The 20,849-nt window shown below is 35.7% G+C and overlaps 1 protein-coding gene across 1 annotated transcript in view; it reads right to left on the bottom strand.

The window, feature by feature from the left end:
* The window catches only part of LOC150108468 (dynein axonemal heavy chain 7-like), a 990,001-nt gene that overhangs the window by 680,577 nt on the left and 288,575 nt on the right, over positions 1–20,849 (bottom strand). The window contains exon 16 of the mRNA XM_090390473.1: positions 2,895–3,014. Within this exon, the coding sequence (XP_090246599.1) occupies positions 2,895–3,014 (120 nt within the window). The remainder of the gene's footprint in view (positions 1–2,894; positions 3,015–20,849) is intronic.

The raw sequence follows: 20,849 nt of genomic DNA, 5'->3' as shown, positions 1-20,849 counted from the left end.
TTTAAAAATTTATGTTTTTCTTTTTCATCTATCGATTAGCATTTGTAACCCATGTGCTTCAATATCTCCTCATGGGGAACCAGATCTGTGTATGGTAATCCAGATGTGGCCTAATTAAAGCCTTATAAAGATAAATAATAACTTCTCTATATCTGCTTGTCAATGCGTTATCCAACATCTAAGTAACACGATGATCTGTTTTGGCTACTTTAACTGAAATTTTCTGTTTACAATCATCTCAAAATCATTCATCATCAATTTTCCATATTCCAGTTCCATCAAACACAGTAAGCATCTTGTGATAACTTCTTGCAAAAATGCATTACTTTATACTTTGCACACTAAATTGTCAGCCAATATCCTTTTGCCATGGCCAATATCCATACTGCTAGCCTAGTTTATCTCTATATTATCTTCATTGAAAGTAGCTCTTCCCAACTATGTTTTGTCAGCAAAGAGTAACTGGACATTTCACCTAAAATCATTTCTTATATAATGAATATGTTTATCTCAGTTTTTATGGCACCCTTATATTGTCTGATTCCTTTTACACATACTCTACATAATTTATAACATTTTAGAATTGCTCCAAAACAGTCTTCTCATGACTTTTGTTTAGCTACTTTTGCTCATAAATTAGGTTTCTTAATATGTTCTCTGTATTTTCTCAGAGTTCATACTGACTTATCATTCATTTTCTATATTAATTTTTCTTTCCCAGGACTACCTCAAGTCCACTAGGAATTACTGACTAACATCTTTTACAATTAAAACACTGATTTTCAGACCATTATTCAAGGGGGGGGGGGGGGTGATTACAGCCCATTCTCCCCACTACTTATTTTTTTTAGCAATTTTTTTCTTGCAAAAAAGTTCATAGTTCACCCTTTCATTATCTTTGATAGCACCTAGACTGCATCTCTTTTCTTCTGGCATTTTCTGCTAGCTTTTTTTTTTTTTCATACATATCTAGTTTATACATGTACACATATAGAATACATGTGTAATTTTAGGAGGCTGCAAAAGCTAACATATTGTGGGGCTTCTGCAACCTATAATTGTTTTTTTTTTATTTTATTTATTATTATTATTATTATTTATTTATTTATTTTATTTTTTTCAGAATTATTATTATTATTATTATTACGGGCAACTCCAAGGAGTTGACAGACTCATCGAGGGAGACCCTAACATCATGTTAAGAACAACTATTCGTCTTTCACACAGTATCTATCATACCTCACCTTAAACTCATTCATGGTCATAGCACCCACAACAGACTCTGCCAGCTTATCCAACTCATTTACCACTCTCCAAGTAAAGAACCTAGCTCTAACACCCCTGTTAACCACATTTTTGCCCAGCTTCCATATATGGCCCCTAGTCCTCCCACCACCAGCCCTATTCTCAAAAATATCTTCTGGATTAATCTTATAGAAACCCTAAAGTAATTTGAATGTCTCAATCATATCATCCCTTTTCTGCCTATCAACCAATTTTTGCAACCCACAAATCTTCAATCTGTTCTCATAAGGTTCATTCCACAGACCTGCCACTATCTTAGTCGCTCGTCTCTGGATCCTCTCCACCTCCTCCCCATCGAGAAGAAACCCTGGTGCCCATATCTGGGCAGTAGTCCAGATGGGGTCTTATCAGGGCTCGATAGAGGAACAATAACTTGTTTGTCTCTGCTCGTTAAAGTATTTTTCAGTAACCAAGTGATTTGATGAGCTGTTTTAGCCACTTTTGCAATATGCCCCCTAAACTTCAACTCCCTATCCACCAACACTCCCAAATCCCTGGCCTCATCAATCTCCTGGAGTATGGTTCCACCAATGTGATATACTGCTGCTAATCTTTTCACTCCAAAATGCATAACCTTACACTTTGCCACATTAAATTGACATCCATTTTCCTTAGCCCAGTCCTCCAAACTATCCAAATCATCCTGCAAAATTTTGACATCCTGTGCACTCACAATTGCTCTACCGAACTTTGCATCATCAGCAAAGAAGTGAACACTTCCTCTCGGATCCTTTCCTATATCGTTAATGAGCAAATTGAAAAGTAGTGGTCCAAGAACAGAACCCTGCAGCACACCACTAGTCACAAGCCGTCTTTTGGACTCCTGCTCAAAACATTACTTTTCACCCCAGCTACTACTACTACCACTGTACAAATTCTAAATCATGCACAATCTAGATTACTGCTCTCACATTTGGGGCAGTAGAAGGTTTCTGGACTCACAAAATGTGAGTCCAAATATCTTACTAAATATTCTTAAATGCTATCCAAAAAAGGACATTTTGAATAATCAATGATCACTTCCCCATAGACTCAATCCTGCTGCTGTCTCGAAGTTGGTCCCTTTTCTTCTGATACTTCTATGGGTGTTGTTCCACCAAACTAGCATTATCATCTCCCCCATTTCTGTTAATCCTAAAGTAACATGACTAGTAGCTGCTTGACAGAGATTTACACTTCAACTACTAACCCACCGAATATGCTTCTTTCTTCTATTTCCTCATGAAGTGTTCCTCAAGACTACTTTATCAATCTGTCCAAAATGAACATATTTAACTGCTCTTAACTGATGCCACACACACACACACAGCACCAATTTGCTATAACTCCCACAATGTCATTGACGACGTGGGACTGATATAAAACAAATTCAGAAATGGAATTAAATGATTTTGAAAAAATTACTCTACTGGATGAACTGGAGATTATTTGATTAAGGCAAAAGAAATACTGAAACTACTAAGTAACCAATCTGTTAAGTGATATTTGTGAAGAGAAGAAGCTTAAATGACAAAATATTAGTTTTTAATCATAGAATATAAATATAACTGAGGGTGACTATAAATATATTATGAAGATAGTATACTCACCGCATAATCTGCCTTTGGAAGCAAAATACCTGGAAATAAGTCTGATATAATTCCTTCAAAGAGTGGTACATCATGGGACAAGAACTTTGGCAAATTTACATCAAGAATGGATCTCAGGAGCTGAAAAGTTATTTAATATAATAATTAAGAGGCTTGTCAAGAAAGAAAAAAAAATTAATAAAATGCTCCCCTTTGTAAAAGTAAGAAAGTTATTCAATATATTCAGTATATAAATTCTCCAAAAATTGGTAAGAGACTAATATATTTGCTGCCTACATTATGAAAAACAAATAATAACATATTAAAATGGAGAATATTATAGATTCATCCATGTTTTAGAGTCCAATATAGAAACTTAAATGTTTTGAAATTTATCACCGCTTATGAGAAGATAACTTTGGCATTAGAGCTGACTTGATATGCACTAATTAAAAAAAAATGAATTTTGCCCAGGAGACCATATGTCCGCCTGTTATCGGTACTTAAAATTAGGCTCCACTGGCCTGACAGCGGTTCTGAACTGTTGGTTCTCATCAGAGACCAGGCAAGAATCAAATGTTCAAACCACCAAAAACTTGGAGTGGGCAACCTTTGAAAGGGGTTACTATCTAAAGTAGTTGACAACTAATCCATGCCCTAAAGAGTCAATGTCTGGAAATTCATCACAAAAACTGAGCTGAACTCAGCTCAGCAAAGTGGCACATAAACCCACAAGCAAAGCCTAGTACTATTTTTTCAATAGTAGGCAATTCAATTGGTCAAACTGCCAATTCAAAACCTTGTAAATGATCTAAAAGATCACTCTCTCAGTAGCTCCAAAATTGGATCTCTTATGAATCTCTGCACTTTGCCTGATCAATGACCTGAACCTTTGGTTCCAAAGACCTGGGTTCAAATCCTGTCTAGGACATGAAGAACATATATCAGGGCTCTTCAACTGAAGGTGAGTTAGCCAGTCTCATATCTCATACAGAGGCAGCAGGGCTTTCTTTCCAAGAATGCAAGTGTTTTATCCTGCAAAGCAGGCAAACCATCATTAGAACACACACACAATTACATAACACACGGCCACATAGCCCGAGTTGCTTCAGCCATAAATTGAAATAAAATAAAATAAAGTAAAGCATGATGTTCTTGTCTACCCATTCTGAATTCGACCATCTTTTCCAATACTTCACTCCACAGTTAGTAGTTGGTAGGTTAAGTGGTGGAGATGGGAAGTTGTAGAGTAGGTGCCCTCTCTCAGTGAGCCTTTGACTTTGGACTCCTTGGAAGTGTCATGTAATAAAATTAATAATATATGTTGCTCCCACACATGAAAAGTTGTTTGGAAACCTATAGAATATTTTGCACTGGGGTGGGCTAAGGATTTATTTAAGTATTTTTTATTACTTTTATATTTTATATTTTAAATTTAATATTTACAAGTTATATATATTTTTAAAATTTAATATTTACAAGTCCAGAAACCCTGCTCTAGAGACCAAACATTAAACCTTTTTAAGACACTTCGGGCCTTTAATAAATAGCGGTCATCTTTCTCTTTATATTCCAAAAAAACTGTTTTTTTTTTTTTTACTGATCCATAAGTCGATGACTCACAATGATGAAGAAATAGAAGATTTTTATAATAACTTACAAAAATCTATAGAATATGTAAATTCAAATGAGATACTCATAGTGATGGGTGACTTGAATGCAAAGGTTGGAGAAGGGGAAGTAAATCCAGTTGTTGGAAAATTTGTATTAGGCGAAAGAAATGAAAGAGGTGAGAAATTCTTTGAAATTCTGCTTTCAAAGCAACTTATGCATAATGAATACTTTCTTTCAACATGCAAAGTGCAGACTATATACTTGGACAAACCCAGATAACTCTATAAGAAACCAAATATAACTGAATAAGAAACTCAAGATCGGAATCAAAAAGTTTCATGCCAAATATAGTAACTATAAACATATCAGCGACTACTAGTATAAGCTAAAGCACATAGTACAAACTAGGGCAACTCGTAGCAAAGGTGGAGAAAGTTCTGATCGCTATTCTTAGTATTTTCTATAATGTAAAACCCATCTCCTAGGAGATGTATGATGTTATACATTATGGCGGGAGGTCACTACCCAGACCAGTTTCGATCTTTATTGAGATCTCATCAGTGAGCAGCTGAGCGAGCATCAGTGAGAGCTGCTCATTGATGAGATCTCAATAAAGATCGAAACCAGTCTGGGTAGTAACCTCCCACCATAATGTATAACATCATACATCTCCTAGGAGATGGATTTTACATTATGGAAAATACTAAGAATAGCGATCAGAACTTTCTCCACCTATGCTATGAGTTGCCCTAGTTTACTATGTGCTTTAGCTTACGCTAGTAGTCGCCGATACGTTTATAGTTACTATATTCAGCATGAAACTCTTTGATTCCGATCTTGAGTTTCTTATTCGGTTATAAAACAATGTGGGATTTAATATCCCATTAATTTAAATAATGTTTACATCACTGAAATGAAGCCTATTGGCTCTTTATTTTAAATAATAAACTAAAAAACATGTCTAAAAACCAATCGCTGGGCTGTCATGGCATATTGGGGCATCCCCCCCCCTCAGTGGTGGATGATGGTGATGATCGGTGGCACTACTTTGTAGGCCTCCCAGCTAGGTTCATGGGACCCCCATTAACCAACAACAGCTGCAGTCTTCCATTCATATTGGGGGGGTTGGATAGTTCTGGCAACCCATTCCATAAAAAATGCTGCTATGTAAAGCATCATGTCTAAGCAGAAAAAAATTAAAGCCTGGGTAGTCTCAATATGCCCAGAACAGTGATGTCAGGGTGATGTAGCAGGCCCTGCGGTATAGTCAGTCCATGACTGCTATAAAGAAATTCAATGCAGAAATTGCTTGAATATTGCTACTTGGAATGCAAGAGGATTAAATAAATGTGGGAAATTGGCTAATGTGATGAGAGAGAGAGAGAGAGAGAGAGAGATTGAATATTAGTATACTAGGAATAAGTGAAACCCAAGGATCATCAGATTTTGAGTCGAAACTCCCAAATGGCAAGATATATAAAATATATATGTCAGGTGGTGAAATATATCAAGGAGAGGTGTAGCATTTATTGCAGAGAAGAAACTAATAAAAACATTATCCATATAATCAAAAAATCAGATAGAGTAATGGCAATTCTAGTGAAATTAAAACCTAGAGATATGCTGATCATTCAAACATATGCTCCTACAGAACAGAATGAGGAAGTAGAAATAGATATCATGTATGACGAAATAGAATGGTGTATAAAGGAAGTCGGAGGCAAGAAAGATCGAGTTATTTGTGCTATGGGTGACTGGAACGCAAAAGTTGGATTAGAGAGAACATCTACACATGTGAGTCCATTTGGACTTGGAATTTGGAATGAGAGAGGACAAAAGCTGATTGATTTCTGTAACAAGCACAGTCTCTTCATAACTAACACTTATTTTGGGCAAAATCCAACAGCACGATACACATGGGAAAGTCTGGACGGAAGATACAAAAAATCAATTAGACTATATTGTAGTCAGTAAACGTTGCTTCAATGGAATACGGAACTCAAAGGTGATGCCAAGTGCTGACTGTGAATCTGATCATAGCCTGATCTTAATGAAGATGAATATTCACCTGAAAACAATAAAAATTAAAAGAAGTCAACTCCTAAAATGGGATCTGCAAATGGTACAAAATCCAATAGTAAAATCAAAATTTAATGAAAATATTTCAGAACTGCTGTCTGCACAGTTGCGAAACGAAAATGAACTCTCTCAATGGAATAGACTACAAGCAGCTATCATAACATCTGCTAAAAACCACATCAATAACAAGAAGAAAGAAAGAAAAAGCCATGGATAACTCAAGAGGTAATCAACCTTATTAATGAAAGAAGAACATGGAAAAGAGGAGCAAATGAAGAAATGTGAAGATATAAAACTTTGGATAAAAGAATCAAACAGTTATGTAAAAGATTAAAAAAACTGGATAAATAGACACTGCACTGAGATAGAAGAATTACAAAATAGTAACAAAACCAGAGAAGCATTCCTGAAAGTGAAAGAACTTAATGGAAAAGCAAAACGTACACAGTCTAATAACATTAAAGACAAAGATGGAAACATACTCATTGATAAGAAAAAGATAAATGGAAGATGGGTGGAGTACTTATCATATCTCTATGATGATGATAATGGTAACATGTTAGATGATTCACAACACCTTAAGTTAAACGTAACAACAGATACCACTCTACCCACAAGAAAGGAGGTAGAACACATAATTAAGAATCTTCCTAATAATAATTCCTCTGGGTGTGATAATATCCCAGCTGAGTTGCTGAAAGCTTCGACTGGCAATAATAACAACTATTTAGTGGAATCCATTCAGGACATCTATAAAACAATACAATTACATGAGGTTTTTACAACATCTATCTGCATACCAATTTCAAAGAAAAATAATGCACAAAATTGTGAGGATTACAGAACTGGGAGCCTAATATCCCATGCATCTAAAATTATTTTAACTATTGTTAACAAACAAATTGAAAGAGCCTTAAATGGTGAATTGAGTGAAGAAAGGCTTCAGAAGCGGAATGAGAACCATTAATGCTATCCTGGAACTAAAAAATACTAACAGAAAGATCACTTGAAAGAAATAGGAACATTTATATATGCTTCATAGACTTTCGGAAGGCTTTTGACTGGGTAAAACATAATAAATGTTCAATATATTAGACAATAAATTAGACATAGAAGATCATGTACTTAAGATTATAAAAATGATTTACACCAAACAGAAAATGCAGCTGTTTAACGCTGAGACTTCTGTAGTGAAAACAAAAAGAGAAGATAGACGTTGTATCCTTTCACCAAATCTATTTAATATCTATTGTGAGACAGTGATGAAAAAGACTGAAAAACAAAAAATAGGAATTAGTATCAGTGGTATAAAATACAACAATCCTAGATATGCTGATGATACCATTCTAATAGCAGAAAACAGAAACAAATTAATCAAATTACTGCAGATACTAATTGAAGAAGGTAAAGAAATTAGATTAGATATAAATGCAAAAAAGCACCAAGTTTATGAAAATCTCAAAAGAAAGCAGATCCGAGCCAGAAATATTCATAAACAATATGAAAATTGAACATACAACAGAATACAAATATTTAGGCCTACTTTACTGCAGATGGAAAGCAAGATAAAGAAATAAAAATAAGAATAGTCATAGCTAAAGATGCATTCGGAAAAAATAAAGATCTGCTCAGAAGTTCTGTGAGTATCGAGACAAAGAAAAGAATGATAAGAACATTAGTGTAGCCAATTTTCACATATCGAAGTGAGATCTGTATATTCAAGAAGAGAGTAAGGCAACAGATAATGGCCTTTGAAATGTGGTGCTATAGGAGAGCTCTGAAAATGTCATGGACAGAACTGAGACAAATACAGATGTCCTACAGAGAATGAGAACACTAGAGATCTTTATTACAGGAAATGATCCAGAGAAAGATGAGATTGGCAGGACATGTACTGAGAGGTTCAGCAGGACAGAGGATACTAAGAGTTTTAGAAGGAAAATTTATGGGAAAAGGATCAAGAGGCAAAAAACGAAGGACATGGCTTGAAGATATAATATCATGGACAGGATCACATGGTTATGCAGAAACAAAAAGGAAAGCCACCAACATGAAGAACTGGAAGGACATGGTGCTGCACCTTCTCACTGGGGAAGCTACATGAAGAAGAAAAACAATCATACTGAAAGACTTGACTTCACAGCTCTGAATATACCTGACAGCATAATGGTGTTTAACTCAGAAATTAGGAAGAAATTAGATCCTGTAGGATATAAAACAGAAGACAATATACTTTGTAACAGAGGAAATTGAAAACAGGTGGTCAAATTTTAGAAGCGCAATATATAACACAGTTAACAAGGTTATTCCAAAAATTAAATACACTAAGAAAAAACTCTGGATGACTGAATCAATATTAGAATTTATGAATGAAAGATGAAAAAAGAAAAGTATACAACAGTATAGAATACTCAGTAAAATTATAAAATATGAATGCAGGAAGGCTAAAGACAAGTGGCTTGGACAAGAAACACAATAGTAAAGAAATAAGTCAATCCAAGCTCTGATAAATAAAAAGAAAAATTTCAACTAATCCTTACATAAAAGATCAAAATGGAAAAATACTACTAGAGACACAAGATATCATAAAATGATGGAAAGAATATGGAAAAGAACTGTTTGACTTTGATTGAACAGACACACCAGATATACAAAATATGGATGGTGAACTAATTACATATGAAGAAATAGAATATGCTCTAAGTCAAATCTTAGGGCACATGAGGATTAAGGGTCTTGGATTTGGTCATCTCATCGGAGGATGTAATTATATATTAGGTGTCAAATCATCAACCAATTGGTGAGAGTGACCATAAGGTGATTACCTGGGTGGTTGCCAGCAGTGCGAGGACTCCTGTAAGAAAAGGATATATGTGGAACTACAGGGGGGGGGGGATTATGAAGAGCTCAAGAGACAGTTTGGGAATGTAGCGTGGAATGAGGAGTTAGCTGGAAAAGAGATCAATGCAGCTTGGGGGATTTTCAAAAACTATCTAGTAGATGCAATGTCTAAATGTATTCCAAGGATGAGAAGGTTAAATAAGGTAGGTGTGAGATGGATGAATAAAGAGATTAAGAATGCGATACAGAGAAAGAGGGCATTGTGGAGGCAGCATAAGACAAATGGAAATAACCAATTTCATGAGGTCTACAAAGACCAGGCAAGGAGGATGACTTGGTTGGTGAGAGTAGCTAAAGAGAGTCATGAACAGCAGTTAGCTAATGAAGCCAAAAAGAATCCTAGGGAGTTCTTTCAATATGTAGCCAGCAAAAGAAAGAATGATTATGGAAGGATGACATTGATCGGAGAAAATGGTATAAAGACAGCTTTGCAGAATGTGTGGTGGAGATACTTAATGAGCAGTTCATAAAGATCTTTCAATCTTGTGAATGTGACTTCATGGAGAGATTGAGAGCAGTTGATGATGGAGAAGAGAGACTGCCTCTAAGTGAGCAAGAGGTGTTTGGGGGAGTTGAGTAAACTAGATGTAAATAAGGCAGTGGGACTTGATAATATATCACCGCGTATTCTGAAGGAATGTGCCAGAGAGTTGACACCTGCCTTGACATTTTTTTTTTAATATGAGTCTTGCACATGGTCAAATACCTAAGGAGTGGAAGGAGGGCAAGATTTTGCCACTTCTTAAAGGAGGTGATCGAACTCAAGCATCAAACTATAGGCCTATCTGTGTGTCAGGTGTCATGGTTAAGTTGTTGAAGAAGCTTGTGAGAACTAGGATCCAGAGTTGGGTTGACAACAATGGTATTATTTTTGATGGACAACATGGATTTGCTAAAGGGAAGTCATGTTTTAGTAATCTACTTACTTATTGCAATAAAGTGACTGCTTCCTTGGACAGAGGAGAAGGATACACAGTAATATACTTGGATTTCGCAAAGGCTTTTGATAGAGTATCTCATGATAAGTTGACAGTCAAACTAGAGCAGATGTGGTTGGATATTAGATTAGTGCATAGGATTGGAGACTGGTTATCTGATAGGTATCAACAAGTTGTGTATAGGGGGTTGCAATATCCAGGAAAAGGAAAGTCACTAGTGGAGTGCCTCAGGGCGTCTGTTTTAGGGCCATTACTGTTTAACTTGTATATTAATGATATTGGCAAAGATTTGGATGGAGATATTCAGTTGTTTGCAGATGATGCAAATTTGGGATGAACCATAAAGAGTAGTGAAGATGTTGTGGCCTTACAAGAAGACTTGAATAAATTGAGTGATTGGGCACAGAAATGGGGATGTGAGTTCAATGTTGCAAAATGTAAGGTTTTAAAATTTGGAAAACAAAGATGGGATGCAGAATTTATGCTTGGTGAGAATATATTGTTCGAGGTAGAGGAAATAAGAGATCTGGGGGTGATAATGGATAATGATCTAAAATTTAGGGTACACATCGCCAAAATCGTGAAGACAACAAAAAGGCTTCTGGGAATGATGCGGAGGACACTGACGTGTAAAAGTAGGGAGATTCTTGCTCTGTTGTATAAGGCTTTTATTAGGCCACACATGGACTATTGTGCCCAGATTTGGTCACCTGGTTTTCAGAAGGATGATGAGATGTTGGAAAGGGTCCAAAGGCGACTGACTAAGGTAGTTTCTGACCTCTGGAATGTCAAGTATGAGGAAAGATTGAGAAGATGTAATTTGCAGAGTCTAGTGGACAGGAGGAAGAGGGGAGATATGTTGGTAAGGGGTTGTTATAAGATGAATGGTAGAGTTCTACAGAGAATAGTGGGAGATCAGGGGAGAACCAGAGGTCATCCCTGGAAATTGTATAAAGAGGGTGTGAGTAGGGGAGTGAGAGGCAGATTTTTTTCGTGCAGAGTTGTAAATAATTGGAATGCCTTGCCTGAGAGTGTGGTGTCTGCAAGGAGTTTGAATGTGTTTAAGACATGGTATGATGAGATGTGTGTGTGATAAAAGGACCTCCCAGATGAGGTCTTGGGGTAGTAATAATAATAATAATAATAATAAATGAAAACAGGTAATGATTTAAGGAAATCCATCTTTGTCACTATTCCCAAAATTCCAAGAACTTTTGAATGTTCAGAATATAGACTAGTAAGTGTAACAAGCTATGTTACAAAATTACTACTGAGAATAATCCTAGAAAGAACAAAAGGCACTTTGTCAGTAGAAACAGAAGACACTCAATCAGGTTTTCAAAAAGACAAAGGCACAAGAGAAGGAATTTTCAATTTGAAAACATTATGTGAAAGAAGCCTTGATAACCAGAAAAGCATATATTTTGTTTTATTGATTATACCAAAGCATTTGATTCAATAGATCACATGAAATTAATACATATCCTAAAGAATAAAGGAAAAGATCTACATATAATTACAAATTACTACATATAATTACTGTAATCAAATGGCCTCAATAAGATATAAAAATGCATATTCTGACAACTTTGAAATCAAAAAAGGAGTAAGACAAGGATGTGTCTTATCATGCTTACTGTACAATATATATAGTGAGCAAGTTTTTAAAAATATTTCAGAACTGAAGGGTATAAACATTGGAGGTAGGAACTTCAACAATTTCAGGTATGCAGATGACACAGTCCTTATATATATCTGAATCGGAAGATGATCTTCAAAACTTAGTCACAGAAATTTACAATAGAAGCTTAGACTTGGGATTAATTATTAACCTAAAGAAAACAAAGTGCATGATTATATCAAAAGAACCAATAAATAAGAAGCTAAACATAACTGTTCACAAAAAGAAAATTTAACAGGTTCAGTCTTTTATATATTTGGGACAAATATTTACAGACAGAGGAAATTCCATTAAAGAAATAAAAAGAAGAATAGAGATAGCAAGAAAAGCCTATATTGATATGAAAACTGAAAATATTCTAACATCCAGGGACATTAATATAGACACAAGAAAAAGATTAATAAAATGTTATATATCTGGTCAAGTCTTCTCTACCACAGTGAAACTTAGACTCTAAATAAAGAAGCAGAGAAAAAATTAGAAGCTTTTGAAATGTGGACCATCAGAAGAATGTTGAAAATACCATAGACAGAGAAAATGAAAAACGAAAATGTTTTTAAAAAAAAATTAAAAAGACATTAATGAAAATAATTAAAGAATGAAAACTTAAATATTTTGGACATTAACTAGACAAGAAGGCATTCAGAAATTAATATTAGAAGCAAAATTGGATGGAAAAAGAGGGAGAGGTAGACCCAGAAGAACATACTTTAAAGACAAGGACTGGACTGGCTTGAATTACCATAAATGTTCCAGAGCAGCAAAAATAAAGAAAAAAATTTTTGACATGGTTGTCAACCTCCTCCTAGGGGATGACACTTGAAGAAGATCCATAAGTCAAAATTGGTTTGAAAACTACCTTGTATACTGATAGTTTAGTGGCTGGACTAATTTATCTCTTATTCCATATAAATTTATTCATCTAGCACCTCATTGTAGCAGCTTAGATTATTATTTTGTCTATTTCAATATCTGAATTTCCCATCATCAATAAAAATTGCTCCTAAATGGCTGAAATATTTTACTTGTTCTATATGTTCGCTATTAAGAAGCAATATCTCTCGATCATGCCCCCCCCCCAACTCACGAGGCTCTGCAACTTACATATTCCTATTCTCATTCTTATTCCTATTTTCATGTTTTGGTATTTCAGCTAATTATTATTTTTATTATCAACATCTGATCCCATGGAGTCGGAGACTCATCGTGGGCGGTACTCACCATTGCCAACAATGCTCATCCAACCGTGCTTTAAACTGATTCAATGTGTCTATACTCACCAACCACTCTCCATACAAAGAACCTACTCCTCAGTTCACACTCTCCTTATACAGTTTCCAGCGATAGCCTCTTGTTCTATTTCCCCCCCCTTCCATTCCATGAAAAATCTCCTCCATGTCGACCCGATAACAACATCTCACTAGCTTATATGTCTCAATCATGTCCCCCTACTCAAGAGGCTCTGCAACTTACATTCTCTCAATCTGTCCTCATATTCCACATTCCAAAGACCACTGACCACCTTTGTAAATCTTCTGTGGATTCTTTCTAACATATATTCATCACCATTAAAACCCGGCAACCAAATCTGTGCACAATAATCCATATGACGTCTGATCAAAGCCTTAAACAATGGCATCATAACCTCTCTATTTCTGAATGTCAGGGTCCTTTGCATCATTGCCATTATCTGATGTGACATCTTCACAACTTGTGCAAAGCGGCTCGGGAATTTCATGTCCTTGTCCACCATCACTCCTATATCTCTCATCTCTTCTGATTCCTTTAAAGTTCCCCCCAAAAGTGTATATTTTGCATCCTATCACGGTTTACTAAATCTCAAAACCTTACACTTTGCAAAACTGAATTGACAGTTCCACTTACCTGTCCATTCATGCAATCTATTCAAATCCTCTTGTAAGGCCATAACATCTGCTTGACTCTGCATTGCTCTCCCTCCAGTTTTGCGTCACTGAATACAGCTGCATATCACTAGTTAAACCCATCTCAATATCGTTAACATACAAATTGAACAACAATGACTCCAAAACTGACCCCTGTGGTACACCACCAGTGACATTTCTCTGTTGGGATACCGCACCACCATAAACAACTTTCTGATACCTATCTGACAGCCAGTCATTATTCCAACTCAAAAGTCTGTTATCCTATCCCATCTGTTTCAATTTATTTAAGAGTTTGTCATGTGGCAGTCTATCAAAAGCCTTTGCAAAATCTAAATATACCACTGTACATGCATCTTCCCTGTCCAAGATATTTGTTACCTAGTTATAGTACATAAGTAAGTTAGTAAAACATGATCTCCCCTTAACAAACCCATGCTGATAACCACAGAAAATACTGCTGTACTCCACCCATTTCTGTGTCCTACTTCTCGCCAATCTCTCCAGTGCCTTCACCACAACTCCAAATATACAGACCAGCCTATAATTTGAAGCTACAGTTTTATCACTGCCTTTACACCGTGGAACAATTTTACCCTCCTTCCATATCCTTGGAACCTGTGCTTTTGCAAGACTTTTATTAATCAGGCATGCCAATGCTACTGCCAATTGGAACATTACTTTAAGATGCATGGTGATATGTCATTAAATACTTCGCCTTATTGATATCGAGTTTATTTATTTACTCAAATACCTTCTGCTCACTCACAATTAAGTAATCCTCTCCTATGTATGTACTGTACACTTAAATTCCTCATGTTTCCACCCTAATCAGGATAAAACATCCTTATAAATTTATCACTGAATATCTCAATAATGTCTTCTGCAGCAGTTACCATTCTACCACTTTCATCCATTAACTTCGTCTTACCACGATCATTCTTCCTTCTACTTGCCACATATATAAAAAAACACTCTAGGGTTTTTCTTTGTCTGATTTGACAATTTATACTCATACTCTACATATGCTTTCCTTACTAAATGATCACTCTCTTAGCTTATTCTTTATACTCTTCACATAACTGATTATTACCATTATTCATCTTGAACTTCCCTCAAAGTACCTTCTTTTTCCAGATTTCATGCTTAAGCTCCATATTCATCCATTTTACACCTACCATATTCAGCCTTTTGGCCTTCAAAATACACTCATGCATTGATGCTGTTATGTATTTCTTTGTCAGTACCCATGCAGCATTTATTTCCTTACCACCCAACTCCTTGTTCCATGTTATAGCTCCAAGCTGTCTCCTAAGCTTGTCATAATCACCATCCTTATAATTTATCACCACTTACTTACCATATATCTGCTCAGTCTCAGCTTCCCCACCCACATTCCATTATACTCAATCTTCTTACTCATATTCGCTCTCCTGGCTGTTTTTGCCACTCATCACTGGATCTTCTCTGCCACTTGTTAATAATCTCCACAGAATCCAGGTGTCCAGTTCTGCACATAGAACTCCAGATTTTTTTATTATTATTTCCCTCTATAAGCCTTCAATAAAGCCTTATATAGGGAAACAATAATCTCTCTATCCCTGGTTAGTGTGTTCTTCAACAACCATGTAACCTGATGTGCTGTTTTCATTACCTTTATTTCACTCCCTCTGAACTGCAACTCCCTGTCCTAAATTACTCCAAAATTACCTGGCCTTATCAGTCTCCTGTAGTTCAGTTCCATCAATATCATTCACAAGTTACGATTTCTTCTTCCCAAAGCACATCACCTTACACTTAGCTATATTAAACTTTCAACCATTTACCTTTGCCCATACTACCAGTCTATTTAAGACATCTTCAGTATCTCTACATCATCTCAATTTACTATCACTCTTCCAAGTTTCACATCATCAGCAAACAACTGAATATTTGTGGCCAACTCATTTCCTCTATCATTGATGTACAATTAAACAACAGAGGACTAAGTACTGAGCCCTGTGGTACACCACTAGTCACCTGCCTTCTCCATGACTCATCTCCTCCATAAACCACTCTCTGATGTATGTCCATCAGCTGCCCTCTGGTCCAAATCACCAAGATGTATATCCTGCCATAATTGTTCCAATTTATGCATCAGAGTTCTATTTAGAATCCTATCAAAGTCTAGCAGTATCAGTGTACTATTGGATTTGTATTTGGATTTCTCTTATCCAACTCCATTGTCATTTTATTATAAAAAGAAAGCAAATTACTAAGGCAAGACCTAACAATATTTGACGTTATAAAGTTTCATATTCCTATCTACCAGTCCCAAATTCTGTCTTTCAACAATTCCTACAATACCTTATCCATCATTCCTGAATGGCCTATAATTTGATACTTCTATCTTGGAGCCTCCTTTATGCAGTGAGTCTATTTTGCCCTCTGTCTACTCCACTGGCACCTTCCAGTGCTGAGGCTTAAATTAAACAGATTGTTCAGAGGAGCAGATAATTTCCTTGCATATTCTCTTAATACATACTTAATACATATGCACTTAATCTCATGACTGTGTTTGCATTGAGGTTCTGCAGTATTCTAAGCACCTTTATTTCTTCAACCTCAATACACCCATCAGTCAATGACCCTCAAGCATTGCGAAATCCCCACCTAGATGGTAAAGCCTTGCAAAATGCTCATTTAGTAATTCAACTATCTGGTTTGCTTTTATTGCTTCCTCACCATCGGTACATTTTAAAGTCATCCATTCATAGTCATTCCTCTCTTTACTTACCACATAGCTAACATACTTGTTACCTTATAATAAAATGCAAGTAAATTGCTAAAACAAGACCTAATCTTTAAAAATCCATGTTAACCATCATAGAGAATACTAGTTCCATCAACTCAATCTTGTATTCTATTCCTAACCAATCTACAACAGCTTGTTATATAGCAACATTTTAACAAGTATGATATACACTAATAGAGTACTCATTCATTGTATTCCACTGTACCCTTTGCAACAGCTATTCTATCTGTTGATAGAGTGGCTATTGCAAAGCCATGACTATCTACCAGTGACAACCTGCCAAAATTATTTTTCTTCCTGCTTGCCATACCAGAACTACCATAAAGAGATGGTGGTTCTGGTAGGTACTAATAATTTAAGTATTGAAAATATAATATGAGAGAAGATAAGAAAGGTCTGTTGGAAGAAGCAAGAAAGAAATGTGAGAGAGTAAAAATTGTAGTATTGTTGTTGTTCATAGTGAAGAATTTATAGAGACACAACCCACATGTTAGAATAATTACTTTGCTTATCATAAAGAAAGTAACATGCAATATTTTGACCCCTGTATTGAGGTTATCATCAGGAAAACATACATATGTAAAGGATACAAGCTACATGACAATACACTACACAAACGTAAGATGAATCTAACTGTTTGTTAATTATTTACCCTAGTCTGACCTCTGGTGGAAAAAAATAAAATAAAATAGAATGACACACAATTTCTAAAGTCCTCTGATATTAAGATTTTCTTCTGTTTGGGGGTTGTTCTGGATGCTATGTGGGTTGAAGATGGGTCTTCCAAATTCTTGGAATAATTAATCCATCCTTTTTGTTCAGATTTGGATGATGTTTCAGCATTTCATAGGCATCTTTGAATTTTCTTTCAAGCTAGGTTTTGGTGCAGTGTAGGGAGTTGGTGGCTTTCCAGTCAATTCTGTGACATGTTTGGAGTGTGGGTCTGACAGGCTTGTTTTACCATAGCAGAAGTATTTAAAGTGGCATTTGTGTTCACCTTTTCTACATGGGATGGTACCCTGTGTAAGGCACATTACAAGTACATTGAATTTTGTAAAAACCTGGTTGGGCAACATATGAAGGGGATTGTTTGGAAGAGCTAAGTAAATTTCTTAATTTTGAAGGGAGGTTTGAAGGTTACTTTAATATTGTATTTAAGTAGTGTTATCTATTTTTTTCCAAAATGCCCCTAATGTATGGCTATGGCATTTTTGTAACCTTTTTTGCTTTTAATAGCATTTTTTGAAGGATTTTGTGAACTGTTTTTTTATTGTAGCCATTTTTTATAAATGTTTGGCTAATCATTTCAAATTCTTGGTTCAGAGCCTCTTCATTGGAGCAAACCTTACCCACCCATGGGTTTACAAAAATCAATGTACCTATAACCTACCTCTTACGCAGGGGGAAACAGGACATATTAGAAAAGATGAACACAAATGCCACATTAAAGACTTCCACTATGATAAAACAGGCCAGTCAGACCATGCATTTCAAACATGTAATTGACTGGAAAGGCACCAAGTCCCCTTCCCTACACTGTACCGAAACCTGGTTTGAAAGAAAATTCAAAGAAGCCTGTGAAATGCTGAAACATCATCCAAATCTGAACAAGAAGGACGGATTAATTATTCCAAGAATTTGGAAGACCCATCTTCAACCCACATAGCATCCAGGACAACCCCCAAACAGAAGAAAATCTTAATATGAGAGAACTTTAGAAATTGTTTAATGCCGTTCTATTTTATTTTATTTTTTTTCCACCAGAGGTCAGACTACGGTAAATGACAGTACAGTTACGTTTGTGTACTGTACTGTCATGTAACTTGTATCCTGTACATATGTATGTTTTCCTGATGATGATCTCAATACAGAGGTCAAAATGTTGAATGTTACTTTACTTTATGATAAGTAAAGTAATTATTCTAACACGTGTGTTGTGTCTCTATAAATTTTAAAACCTTAAACCTTAAAAGAAAGTGTTGTTGTCATCATGTGGATTCTCCCAATTTTTCTCATCCATCCCTTAGGATCTCCAATCAGGGATTTTTAAATCTTTATTTTTGACTGTAGATCCATGTGTGTTCATGGGCCAGTTTGCCTGTTCTGAGTGACAAAAACCCTCTGCCTCCATTTGAGACTGGCTAACTCACCTTTAGTCAAAAGAGACCAGACAAAGGATGGGAATCGAACCCAGGTCTTTCTAACTAAAGGGCTTTGTTTATACCGATTGAGCTATGGAGGCTCTAATTGTAGGATTGCTACCCAGATATGACAGTACTGAGTTAAAAAGAAGGGTGATGATAGCAAATGATTTCAAGTGCAGGTTGTGTTAACGAAATGGATTGAGTGTTTATATGTGTGTGTGGAGTGAGTTTGATGGCAAAAAGAGACTTGCATAATAAATTCAAGTGAAGGGATGGCCTGCAATTGAATTCATTTGGCATCAGGTGCCTGGAAATATTACTTCTTGATATGAGACCTAATGCAGAGAGTCAGGGAAACTAAATCATCAAGGGAGAAATAGGAAAAATGTGTGTGAAAGTTCAGCTATGATAGGCAAACATGATAAAGACATAAATGTCTTCAAACATGGTTATGCATGAAGTGAAGGAGCAGAAATATATGCTTTGGGTTTGGACCTTTTGAGGATGTTTGGGGAGGAAACACAAAGTTCTAGAACAAGAGCAAATCGATTGCATATCTAATTATAAGAATAGGCTAGGTGGTAATTCATTATGTCTATACACAAATGCCAGAAGCATCAGAAACAAAGAGGTTGAGTTCATTGCTTTATTGAATATGATATGGTCTAAGATTGTTGGCATTAGTGAAATGTGACTATCAGAATCAGATATGGTAACTGGGATCAAGTGTAATTGGTATACTATTTTTAGGAATAACAGAAGAAAAAGGAGAGGAGGATGAGAACTGCTGATGATATCATATGACTTAAGTCCAGTTAGGGAAGAAATGCAAGAAAACCATGATGGTAACAATGTCCCATGGAGTGGTCAGTTTGAGTCTATCTGGTGTGAAGTCAAGGCTAACAGAATGAAATATATATATATATATATATATATATATATATATATATATATATATATATATATATATATATATATATATATATATTTTGGGGTGTTGTTACAGACTTAGCAGCTCAGTTGCAGGGGACCAAGAAATGCATCACCAATTTAGCCTTATGGATACCAAAATTAAAGTCGCATGGGCGACTTTAATTTTCGAAACATTGATTGGTTAGAAGAGAAATCTCATGAGAAGAAAGAAGAAGAATTTATTGAAATGTTGCGAGACAACTTTCTCAAGCAGCATGTGAAAGAAGGAACTCGAAGTCAAAGTGTGTTGGATTCATAGCAACAGAAGGGGTCTCTGTTAAGAATATGGCTATTTTAACACCAATTAGCAACATTGATCATGCAATGCTTTCTTGGAAAGTATCTAATTGTATTGATGCTCTGATTAGAACAGATTACATGCTGAATACAAAAAGCTGGAAATTATGATCAACTTAGGAGAATACTATGTTTGGTCCCATGGTATCAGTTACTGAATGTAAAAAATGCCAGCAATGCATGGGAATCTTTGAAATAGTGCTTAAATGAGGTGAGGCGATATCTGAATGTATCCCTAATGTTCGAAGAATAAATAGGTTGGGAGTGAAATAGATGTGCAACCTTATTAAGCAAGAGATCCACAAGAAAATTATATGAAAAGCATATCATGAGATATGCTTTTCATAGTGAGAGTGAGAGTAGTTATTATTATTATTATCTGTGTGACACCTCCAGGGAGTCCAAAGACTCATCGAGGGAGAAAAAGTTATGAAATATATAAAGCTAAACACAGAAAAGTAATGAGTATTGTTGGGAAAGCTACAACAAAGTATGAGAAGAAATTGGCCATGCAAGTTAAAAGCAATCCAAAAGAATTTTATCGTTATGCCGCAACCAAAAGAAAGTATGAATTTGAAAAAATAACTTTATTGAATGCAGATGGTACTCGAGTGTCGGAGTTTAATGAGGTTATTCAATAATGAATGCTCAC

This window comes from Typopeltis vanoorti, chromosome 3, assembly GCF_054136105.1.
Source record: "Typopeltis vanoorti isolate ZY-2024b chromosome 3, IOZ_Tvanoo_1.0, whole genome shotgun sequence".
NCBI lineage: Eukaryota > Metazoa > Arthropoda > Arachnida > Uropygi > Thelyphonidae > Typopeltis > Typopeltis vanoorti.
This window is presented reverse-complemented; position numbering and strand designations above follow the sequence as displayed.